At 56.3% G+C, this 11,686-nt stretch overlaps 1 protein-coding gene across 2 annotated transcripts; it reads right to left on the bottom strand.

Moving 5' to 3' along the window:
- Positions 1-3,384: 3,384 nt before the first annotated feature.
- Plk5 (polo like kinase 5 (inactive)) lies at positions 3,385-11,241 on the bottom strand. 2 transcript variants are annotated; one of them, XM_085843003.1, is made up of 15 exons: positions 11,085-11,241; positions 9,654-9,761; positions 9,377-9,493; positions 8,815-8,983; positions 8,281-8,368; positions 8,105-8,200; positions 7,257-7,455; positions 7,044-7,170; positions 6,848-6,924; positions 6,417-6,489; positions 6,122-6,199; positions 5,765-5,921; positions 4,664-4,793; positions 4,476-4,586; positions 3,385-3,725 (listed from the first exon to the last, which is right to left on the bottom strand). In XM_085843003.1, the coding sequence occupies exons 1-15, from the start codon at positions 11,187-11,189 to the stop codon at positions 3,534-3,536; spliced, it is 1,827 nt and encodes a 608-aa protein (XP_085699129.1). In that variant the 5' UTR covers positions 11,190-11,241; the 3' UTR covers positions 3,385-3,533. The 2 variants fall into 2 exon arrangements, with proteins under 2 accessions (XP_085699129.1, XP_021030724.1); XM_021175065.2 differs by having other exon boundaries at positions 8,815-8,944.
- Between the last annotated feature and the right edge of the window lie 445 nt (positions 11,242-11,686).

The following is an 11,686-nucleotide window of genomic DNA, read 5'->3' as shown; positions in this document are numbered from 1 at the left end:
ACACACACACAGACACACACACACAGACACACAGACACACACAGAATCATTTATCTTCATTTAAGCCCAGATTCAGTTGTGTCTGCAGTCATCGCATTCCAATGTCACACACCTGACCTAGTCATTTCCAACAATGAACAAGCATGAGTGGACGAGCTCACCAGTGCACACCCACACGCTGGAGCACAAGAGCAGGATCACGAGCAGAAGGAGGAGGAGGAGCTGGAGCACGGGCAGGAGCAGGAGGAGGAGCAGGGGCAGGAGCAGGAGCACAGGCAGGAGGAGGAGCAGGAGGAGGAGTAGGAGCAGGAGCAGAAGGAGGAGCAGGAGCAAGGCAGGAGGAGGAGCAGGAGCAAGGCAGGAGGAGGAGCAGGAGGAGGAGCAGGGGCAGGAGCAGGGGAAGGAGCAGGAGGAGGATCAGGTGGAGGAGCAGAGGCAGGAGCAGGGACAGGAGCAGGGGCAGGAGCCGGAGGAGGAGTAGGAGCAGGGGCAGGAGCAGGGACAGGAGCAGGGGCAGGAGCCGGAGGAGGAGTAGGAGCAGGGGCAGTAGCAGGAGGAGGAGCAGGAGCAGGAGGAGGAGCAGAAGCAGGAGCAGGGAGGAGCAGGGGCAGGAGCAGGAGCAGGGGCAGGAGCAGGAGGAGGGGCAGGAGCAGGAGCAGGAGCAGGAGCAGGGGCAGGAGGAGGAACAGGAGCAGGAGCAGGGGCAGGAGCAGGAGGAGGGGCAGGAGCAGGAGCAGGAGCAGGGGCAGGGGCAGGAGCAGGAGCAGGAGGAAGAACAGGAGGAGGAGCAGGGGCAGGAGCAGGGGCAGGAGCAGGAGCAGGAGGAGGAACAGGGGCAGGAGCATGAACACCAAAAGACTTTGATGCCCATGCAGCACCAATGGACCTTGAAGTCACTGTGCTCTGTGTGTGGAGCAGATTTGAAAGTCCACTCATGGGACTCCATGACAGGACACGAGAACAACAGGTGACTCAGAATTGGCAAGGAGAAGGGGATTGTGGGTGCTCGGGCCGGGGAGGAGGCGGGTGGATGTAGCTGAGGAGGACTCTGTGTGTGAAGGGATGTCGAGTAAAGGGCAAATTAAACTTAAATTTACAACTCCTTGGGCTGGACATGCATCCCCTGCACTCCTCCCCACAGTTCCTGTCTCCTGAGTTACAGGGCCTCTTAAAACTCACCCAGGCTTCACAAACGCAGGCCTTTCCAGGATATACACAGAAACACGTGTGGTCACGATTGACCTTAAGGCCTAGAGCACCTTCCACCTTCACTTGAAGTAGCCACGACTGCGACTGTGGGTGCAGTTTTCTTTTTCCTCCCCCAACATCTGCAAACAGTTGATCTCCCACTAAAGCCAAAAGATGGCTCTAGACAGGCAAGGTTCTGAGGAGCAAGCCCAACCCACCCTCAACCTCTCTAGCCTCAGCCTCTCCAGCCTCAGCCTCTCCAGCCTCAGCCTCTCCAGCCTCAGCCCCTCCACCCTCAGCCTCAGCCCTTTTGTGATTCTAATACACCCTCAGCCCCAGTTCCCACTCTGGGTAGTGCCTCCTCTCCTGTGACCTCACCATGGGACTCCATGATAGGACATGAGGACAACAGGTCCCTCGCCAGTAGTGGCAGCTCCTGGAAATGGCCTTAGCTCCCGTGTGCCCGGGTGACAGGCATGCATTGTGTGAATAGCAATGTGGACTCAGGTCCCCGAACTTGTGTGCCCACTGAGTCCCTCACCAGGGTCTCCCCAGCTCATGTTGTATCGAAGGGGTTACAGACCTCAGGCACTGTATCTGTCCTTGTGGTGGTGTGAATGAAAATGGCCTCCTAGGGAGTGGCAGTACTAGGTGTGGTCTTGTTGGAGAAGTGTGTCCCATGGGACTGGCCTTGAAGTCTCAGACACATAAGCCAGACCCAGTGTGTCTCTCTTCCTGCTGCCTGCAGACCCAGCTCCTCCTCTCAGCTCCAGGTCTGCCTAGATGCTGCCATGCTTCTCACCATGACGATAATGTAACTGTAAGCCAGCCCCAGTTAAATGTCTTCCTTTATAAAAAGTTGTCGTGGCCATGGTGTCTGTTCACAGCCGTAGAAATCAGAGCTATGACAGTCCTTGATAGGTTCTTGGTTTTTGTTTTGCCAACTGACTCAAGCCAGAATCAAGGACTCTCAGTTGAGAAAATATCCCATCGGATTGCTCTGTGGTCAAGTCTACAGGGCATTTTCTTGACTAATGATTAATGGGGAGGGGGGTCCTGTCCACAACGAGCGGTGCCACCTGTGGGCAGGTGCTCCAGGGTGCATAAGAAAACCTGCTGGGCTTGGTGGCACACACCTTTAATCCCAGCACTCATGAGTTTGAGGCCAGCCTGGTCTACAGAGTGAGTTCCTGGACAGCAAGGGCTACACAGAGAAACCCTATCTTGGAAATAAAATAAAATAAAGATTAAGTCTAAGCTACAGTTCCCCCAAGGAGTTGGGGACTCTGTGACAGGTTGTTCTCAGTGAAGTGTCCTGGGCCCTGAACAGTGTCCCCATCTCACCAACTCTGTGACAGAAGCACATCCCTTGGTGACAGCCATTATGTCCCTAGACCCAGCCCAGGTCTCACCTTGCCAAGTTCTACAGTCCTTCCCTAATGACCTTCATTCAAGTAAACCTCTGTTATTGTTAATTTCACTCACATGACCCCACTTCTGCCTCTGTTCCAGCTAGCCTGGTCTACGACGAGGATACCCTGCCTCCTAACAAACAAGAAAGGTCTGGATAGACAGCTCAGCAGTTGAGAGCACCGACTGCTCTTGCAGAGGAGGTAGATTCGATTCCCAGCACCCTCATGGTGGCTCACAACTGCCTGTAATTCCAGCTCTTGGAAGGCTGACCTCCTCTTTTGATCACCACAGACGCTAGGCACACATGTGGTGCCCAGATGCAAGAACTTAGTCGTGTTGAAATTGGGCCTGGTTCTTCCTCCCAGCCCCAGGCTCCCAGAAATAAGACTCAGACTCAAAATATACTTACAAATACCTTGGCCACATAGCTAGACTCTTCTCTGAGTAGATCATGACTTGAATAACCCAATTATTTTAGCCACATGGCTGGTCACATGTGCTCAGGTGGCATGCATCTGTCTCCTCACATCTTCCCAGGGCAGATCTTCCACCTCTTTCTATCCCAGAATTCTCCCCCAGCTTCCCCGCCGCCCGATGCTCCACCTTTTATTTCCTGCCTAAGGTATTGGCCATACATCTTGACAGTTGCTACATCCATACAGACATAAAATATTCTCTCCACATACACATGTAAAATAAGTAAAGCTAAAGCAAACAAAAAGGAAGCAGACACCAGTTTAAAGGATTCTATTTTATTTAGTGAAAATCCAACAAAATTCTAGCTTGAATAGTCATACTATAAATAATCAAAGACCCCCACCCATCAGTGACCCCGTTGTGTCAACCCTTCATGGACACTGGCTGTGGTGCATTAGCACAGACAGAAACAGATCCCAGGTCTCCACGCCAGCACGCAGAGGTCTGCTCAGACCTCAGACACTCTGGAGCAGATGCAGGCCATGGCGCAGGTGATGGTGGACTGCAAGGGTGAAGCCATGGCTCTGCAGGACATCGAGTGTGTATGAGACGCCCACAGCGGGTCTCCCCGGCTCCTGGAGGGTGAGCAGGAGGTTCTCCTCTTCCCCACTCAGCACCATCTGGGTTTGGGAGGTTTTGAGGCTGACCTGGGAGAGAGAGAGACACTAAGGTCAAGGTGAGCAATCAGCGTCAGTGCTGACCCTCAAGATAGGCACCAGTAACAGTCCAGACTCAGGGTCAAGGGCAGAGAAAGAGGCTCAACTGGGACGCTTGCCCGGCCCACACTAACGGGATCTCATCCACACCCCTTTGTCTATTTTCTCTCTCTCTTCCCTTTTGCATTTTAATAATTTTTGTATACTCATACATGGTTTTGTCATGGTGCACACAGAGAGGTCAGTGTACAACATTCAGGAGTCCGCTCTCTCCTACCACATGGGTCCTGGGGGTTGAACTCGGGGCATCAGGCATGGAAGCAAGTGCCTTTACCACTGAGCCATGATAGCAACCCATTCTTTATTCTCTTTTGTTCTTTGTGTTTGTTTTCCATGGACTCGGTCCCATGTGACTCAGGATGGCTCTGAGCTCCTGAGCCTTCTCATCAGAAGGATTTCCTGTCTTCATTATTATTTATGTTTCCATAAGCTCAGAACAGCCCCAATGTTAGCCAAGGTCTCCGCCAGGAGTTCATGTACCTCAGGTCCCACCCAGGACAGTCCTTCTCTGGGTCTCAGCCCCTCCCACTTCACACTCTGCCCAGAGACACAGGATTCCCCAGAGCAGTGAGATCTGCTGTCTGGCTCCCAGACCAGGCATCAGTAGTTTGCCTGAGGACACAGGATACAACCCCTGGGTATTACACTTCTCGGAGTTGAGTGCTGGCTCTGGTCACTTACCTGCACTGTCCCATTGCTAAACAGCATGACCATAGCCTGGGAGTCAGCAATGAAGCTCAGCAGAGAGATGTCAGGAGAGGCAGGTGTGACAGACATGGGCACAGTTCCCTCCTGCGGGGACAGGCTGGATAAGGGTCTCTCCAGGCCCTACCTCCCTCTCCTGGCCCTCCCCCACCCCAGGCCCTCACCTCCCGCAGACGCCGCTGCATGTAGCAGGCAAAGAGCCGCAGGACAGCCAGCTTGGCACGAAGTGGGCTGGGGACGTCCCTTAGGGTGAAGGTCCAGAGAGTCCCTTGGTCAGGTTGGTAGGAGACATGGCTGGGGATCAGGGACTTGAATGAGTCTCTGTCCTGGGCACCCTGAGTACCACTGTGCCTGCATATAGCCCCGGCTAGTCAGGGTGCTGGCCACCCCAGATCCTGGTTCCTCTCCTGTCTCCATGGAAACAGCCACTGCTCTCCTGGACAGCCCAGCCTCCTCCATGCCCACCCACCAAAACCACTATGGTAAAAATATCAGAGCCTGGGAGGTGGGCTCAGTGGTGGAGGATTTACTAAGTCCTGGGTTCTCTCCCCAACAACCACAACAACAACAACAAAAGAATAGGAGCTTGAGAGGTGGCTCAGTGATTAAGAGCACTGACTGCTTTTCCAGAGGTCTTTTTTTTTTTTTTTTTTTTTTTTTTTTGGTTTTTCGAGACAGGGTTTCTCTGTATAGCCCGGGCTGTCCTGGAACTCACTTTGTAGACCAGGCTGGCCTCGAACTCAGAAATCCGCCTGCCTCTGCCTCCCGAGTGCTGGGATTAAAGGCGTGCGCCACCATGCCCGGCTCTTTTCTAGAGGTCTTGAGTTCCATTCCCAGCAACCACATGGTGGCTCACAGCCATCTGTAATGGGATCTAATGCTCTCTTCTGGAGTGTCTGAAGAGAGATGGTATACACTTGAAAAAAAGAAAGGAAGGAAGGAAGGAAGGAAGGAAGGAAGGAAGGAAGGAAAGAAAGAAAGAAAGAAAGAAAGAAAGAAAGAAAGAAAGAAAGAAAGAAAGAAAGAAAGAAAGAAAGGAACCTAGCCTGTTGGTGGTGGCCAAGCCTTTAATCTCAGCACTTCGGAGGCAGGACGATCCCTTTGAGTTTGGGGCTAGCCAGGGCTACATGAAGAAATTATCTTGAAAAAGAAAACATTTGTTTTCCTGTGTCCTCCGCCTGGCAGACTCCTCGTATGTAGCTGAGGAATTAATCAAGAGACGGGGTAAAGCCTGGGTCTCTGGGGAGGGGAGCCCCACTAATTACCCGCCTTGGGGGTGCAGGGCCATGTGGGAGCCATCCCGAAACAGCACCCCACTGCCCCCATCCGACAGCTGGTAGCCGAAGCCATACTTGAGGGAGTAATCCACCCACTTAGGAGCCCAGAGAACAGGCCGCTGCTCCCCTGGGGGTTCCTGTCCAGCTGTGCATAAGGAGAAAGAGAAAAGATGAGCCAGGGTGTAGTGCTGTGTCTGTGTCTGTGTCTGTGCTGTGGCTGTGGCTGTGTCTATGGGCTGTGTCTGGGCTAGGTTGGGCTGGGTTTGGCTGGGCTGGGTCTGGAGTAAGCCTGGTTTAGGGCCCCTCCTGGCTGCCTCAGTCTTGCACTTTGGGGTGACTTCCTACCCATAGGTCCTGCGTCCAAGCAGAGGAACAGTTTTCTGGTTGCCACTTCCAGCTGCAGGGCCAAGCTCCCCTTTGGGCCTATTGAGACAGAGTCACACAGGTACCCAGACAGCCCTGGCAAGGGGTGCCCTCCCGTTAGCCTGGTTTCCTGCACTTGCATCCACGAATCATATTAAACCCTGATTTCACAGGCACCACATTCTACAGGTAGAGAAACTGAGGCCACAGACAGGACACAGGCAAGGCCCAGTCACAGACATCTGACACTGGCCAGGGATGAGGCTCTGCTGCTCACCCGCCAGGCCAGTCCGCGGGGTCCCAAGGGTGAGGAGGTGGATTCGGCCCTCGGTGCAGAGAGGATCCCTTTCCTTATGGGAGAGGGGTTTAGAGAGCAGAGGTGAGGCCCAGCTTCCACCCCAGGGAGCCCCGGGACCCACCCCTCTTTACACTAAGAACAGGTTTTCTCTTTGGACAAAACCTGCCAGCTACAGAAAGACACACAGCAGGGACCCCATAAATGCAGGGCTGGGAACAGGAGGGACAGAAGCTGGAACAGGCCTGTCTAGAATCCACAGTGAGGGGCTGGGTCTGTGACTCGGGGACAGCAGGGTCTATGGTATGGGGTCCCTTAAATGGGATGGATGAACGCTTCAGTCCGAGTTTGCAGGGAAGCCTATGCCGCAGAGGCCTTTCAGAGTTCTCCAGACTGTTCACTGAATTACTTGCCTCGTTGCTGGCCTCCATGTGGTCTGGTTCTGTGCCCTCTTCTTCAGGGCCTGAGGCCTCTTTTGAGGTAAAGGGACCTGAGGGAGGCACAGGTCTGGGGGACACCAATGCCAACATCTCCTGCCCACCCCCTCCCCTATCCTCTTGTCATGGCCATGGAGAAGCGACCACAGACAAGCCAGGGACAGCTACTCACAAGGTGGCCGGCACTGGGTTAGCAGGAGCTGGCCCACCTTCCGGAACAACCTGCCCAGCGGTGGGGGAAAGGCAAACACAGGCGGGCTGTGGCAGGAATGTGGAGGCAGCCGCTCCGGGGTGAAGCCCTGTGGAGTTGGTGGGCTCAGGGTCAGCCCTGGATCTGGGTGAGCCCTAGGTCCCCAGGGGCCCACCCTGGGGAACCTATCCTTACCTGACTGAAGAAGTCATCTTGCAGTAAGTGGTCCAGGCTGGGCCGCTCGGCGGGGTCCGGTGCCAGGAGCCGTGCAATGAGGCTGCGGGCGCTGGGTGACAGGTGAGTAGGCTCGAGGTAGTGGCCGTCACGGATGTTTTGGTACATCTCTGACAAGGGTGCCGCGGCGAAGGGTGGCGTGCCTGTCAGCACCGTGTACCTGGGGCCAGGTTGGCCAAGGTAAGAATGAGGCAGGAACTCCTGGGTGTTCAGGGAACGTGCACAGTTTTCTTTATACACCTGGCCAAACGCAGCCTACCCTGCACCCCAGTTCCCCATCTCAGATGTACCCCACCCACCTGCACCCCACTTTCCCCTGCACACACCTCTTTAAAATGTTTTTGAGGCTTGAACGCCTAATCCATGTACCCTCACTGCCCAGCGCTGGGATGATGATGGGCACTGGCCCGCCCCTCCCATTGGTTCTGCAGATGGCATCCAGGGCTCTCATGCATGCCAGCCCAGTGCCTGACCAACCAACCTCCTTCCCCACTTTAACTCACTTGGCACCAAGGTAGGAGCCCAGACCAAGACCTGGACCCATAGCTGGATGCAGTGGTGGCATCTTTAATCTCAGCCCAGGGGAGGCAGAGGCAGGCAGATCTCTGTGAATTCAAGGCTAGCCTGGTCTACTTAGCGAGTTCCAGCTCTAGTTAATATGCACCTGATCTCAGTGTGTGCACATCTGTCCATGTTTGCTCTTCCTGCCCGTATCTAGTTTCACCTGGACAGCCTGTCCTGCCACCCGTCCATGCCCACCCCACACCTGCCACCTTCCCCAAGTCTGGGTCCCCCGGACTGTCACTTACATGATGCACCCCAAAGCCCAGATGTCAGATTTGCACGAGTGTCCATTTCGGGACACCACTTCAGGTGCCTGGAAGTTTGGAGTCCCGCAGAGCACCCTTGGGAGGGAATCATGGGAGAATCAGGAAGGCCAGGGCTGCCTGGACCCACTCAGGACCACCCAGAGCCTCTCAATCACCTGTGGCAGCGACCAGCAGGCCCCACACGGGCAGCCAGCCCCAGGTCACCTATCTTAACCTCCATGTTCTTGTTAAGGAAGAAATTACCTGCAGATGAAGAGGAACACAGCATGAGCCCCGCACCATTCTCCCAGCCCCTCACCGTCCTCCCATCCCCCTCACCATCCTCCCACCCCCTCACCATCCTTCCATCCCCCTCACCATCCTCCCAGCCCCTCACCATCCTCGCACCCCCCTCACCATCCTCCCACCCCCCTCACCATCCTTCCATCCCCCTCACCATCCTCCCAGCTCCTCACCATTCTTCTATCCCCTCACCATCCTTCCATCCCCCTCACTGTCCTCCCAGCCCCTCACTATTCTTCTATCCCCTCACCATCCTCACAGCTCCTCACTATTCTTCTATCCCCTCACCATCCTCACAGCCCCTCACTGTCCTCCCAGCCCCTCACCATTCTTCTATCCCCCTCACCCTCCTCCCAGCCCCCTCACCATCCTCCCAGTCCCTCTGAAAGTCCCTTCCTTATGCTTACTGGGTTTCAGGTCTCTGTGCACGATGCGTTGTTGGTGCAGGTAGCGCAGGCCACTGACCAGGCCCCGAAGGTAATAGCGCACTTCAGGCTCTGTCAGAGTCCGCCGCACTTTCAGCACATGAGCCAAGGACTGTAGAGGGACCTGGTACTTGTTAGATGGGTTTTGGATCTGGGTGGGAGAGCAGGGCTGAGGGTGTGTAGGCCCAGGTGGGTGCACAGGGTCATATGTGGGAACAGGGGACACTATTGGCTGGACAGAGGAATCCAAGTGAACATGGCATGGGCACAAGCAGACACATAGTCACAGGGAGGCAGAGGCACAGGTGGGACAGAGAAGAGGCCTCCTGCCTGGCTCTCAGTGACCTGACCCCGCCCTATCCCAGACACCCCTTCAAGCAACAGGGAGTGCTGGACACTGCTCCACACTGCCTGGCTTAGCAGACCCAGTGCCAACATACCAAGCCCCGCCCATCCAACTAAGCCCCACCCAGTCCTCAAGCCCCGTCCGTCCCGTTACCCCAAGCCCCATCCCTTTGACCAGGCCCCTTCCCAATCCGGCCACCTGGCGGCTACAGTACTCCAGCACCATGTACACGTGATCGCGGTCAGCAAAGTGTGCGTGGAAGGCCACGATGTTGCGGTGGCGCAGGCGGCTATGCAGGGCGATCTCACGCTCCACCTGTGTCCCCATGAAGGATCCTCAGCTGCAGAGCAGGAGACAGGCCCTAGGCCTGGCTCGCTCGCAGAGAGGGAAGCAGGGCAACTGTCTGCTGGGGGTAACGGTGTGTGTGTGTGTGTGTGTGTGTGTGTGTGTGTGTGTGTGTGTGTGTGTGTCTCACCTTCCCGCGCAGGCGCAGCCGCCCCGCTCCGCCCCTCGGCACCACCTTAAGAGCGAACACGGCGCTGGTGGACATGTCCGTGAGCTTGTAGCAGCGGCTGAAGGCGCCCTGAGGAGGACAATAGGCAAGGTGTAGACAGCGGAGCACACCTGGAGACACTGGCTATAAACACACTCAGCCAAGAGGAGACACTGCAGCGATCGCACCCCAACACCCCACACCCTAGCTGCACACCAAAGAGAAGAGACCCACAGACTTTGCCAGAGCAGGACTTTGTACTCTCCTATACAGGACAGTGAGGGACTTATGACACCCAGAAACACAAACCCCACACACATAACATCCACCCAACACCCAACAGAGCATCCACACAGAACCCAGATACACAGCGCCCATATAGACCACTTACATACACCTACAAACACAGCACCGCATACCGTATCCACATACAGTATCCAGGCACAGAACCCCACACACAACACCCAGACACACCCCCAAGCACACCCCTCGTGGTACTTCCACACGCCTACAAACACTCCTGACTTGGCATCCACACACAGCTCTCATATACAGAAGGCTCCCACACAACCCAGCCAGACACCTGCCCACAGCGCTTACACACACAACTACACACACAACACCTAGACCGACAACATTTAGACACCCAACACACACACACACACACACACACACACACACACCATACATCCATAGAAAACATCTGGACACACAGCATACAGCCTCTAAATACCCAGACACACAAAACCCAGAAACAAACTCATGACAACACCGATCCAGCACAGACACACAAAACAATACCCAGATGCACAGCTTCACCTAGACACTCAGCAGCCAGACAGGATGTAACGTTTAACAGGGGAATGCCTTCAAACAACACCCAGCCACACAGCACAGCAACCAGGTGCACCGGATACACAACACCCAGACACCTGAACACAACGCACAACACCCCCTGAGCCCAAGCCGCGCACTCTTCCACTAAGGGAGCAATCCCCATCCGCAGCCAGGCAGGGGAGCCTGGTGCAGAGCGCGGATCCCACGCGTAGCTCAGCACCCACAGCCCCGCGGGCCCACCATGGAGATGACAGCCCGCCACTGCGTGCGGAGCGCCAGCTGTGCACCCAGAGGATGCTCAGCGCCCGCGCTAACGCGGGAAACCCACATACCCCGCACACGCTCCACACAGCCCTCAGAGCACCAAGTGCGGTTCCCGCCTCGCCATCCACCATGCAGCCCGGACCCCAAACTCCGGGGACCCAAGACTCCAGCCATGGCGCGCGGGGTCCCGTCCTACCCGAGACCCCCGCCCCCTCAACTCTCTCCGTTCCCGCGCTTTGAACTCGCGCGCGCGTGTGTTTGTGTACGTGTATGTGTGTGAGTGTGTGTGTGTACGGGCGCGGGAACTCCCACCTTGCCGATCAGCTTCCCGCGGCGGTACACGCGGCCCGAGCCTGGGTCGCGCAGGAAGGTGGCCACAAGCTGGCGGCTCCGCCGCTGCCGGGACCGGGGCTCCATCTGCGCAGGTTGGGCCTGAGTGCGCAGCGCGCGCGGGGACTGCGCAAGCCAGTGCTGCCTGCAGCGCTGCCGATCTGAGCCCGGGAGCAGCGGGAGCGGGTCTTATTGGAGAGTGGGGGCAGGGCGGGGCGGGGCGGGGCTCGGACGCCGGAGGGGTCCCGCCTGCACCCGAAGCCGAGTGGCAGGTGCTCTGGAACCAACCGGCAGCCAGATACCTGGCTTAGTTCAGCCGCGCTCCCAGACCTGCACCTCTTGGGACTTGTTAACAGCGCTTGGTTCACCCATCCGGGAAACTGAGGTCCAGAGAACTCTCTGCTGGTTTCTTTGCAGAGGTGCCCGCCCCAGGATTCTCTCGGGGGTACACGGGAGGCAGGTGACCAGAGGACCAAGCGCATCTGGCTGGGTGCTCCCTACGGGAGCGACCTGTGGGGCTTCATCAACTTGGGCACTGGGAAGGCTCAGCGGGATTCAGAGAGGGCCGCCTGGGGACATCTGAG

This window comes from Mus caroli, unplaced genomic scaffold (assembly GCF_978045245.1).
Source record: "Mus caroli unplaced genomic scaffold, Mus_caroli_1 scaffold_9, whole genome shotgun sequence".
Classification (NCBI taxonomy): Eukaryota; Metazoa; Chordata; class Mammalia; order Rodentia; family Muridae; genus Mus; species Mus caroli.
The sequence above is the reverse complement of the archived record's forward strand: the minus strand, read 5'-3'. Positions and strand labels throughout refer to the sequence as shown.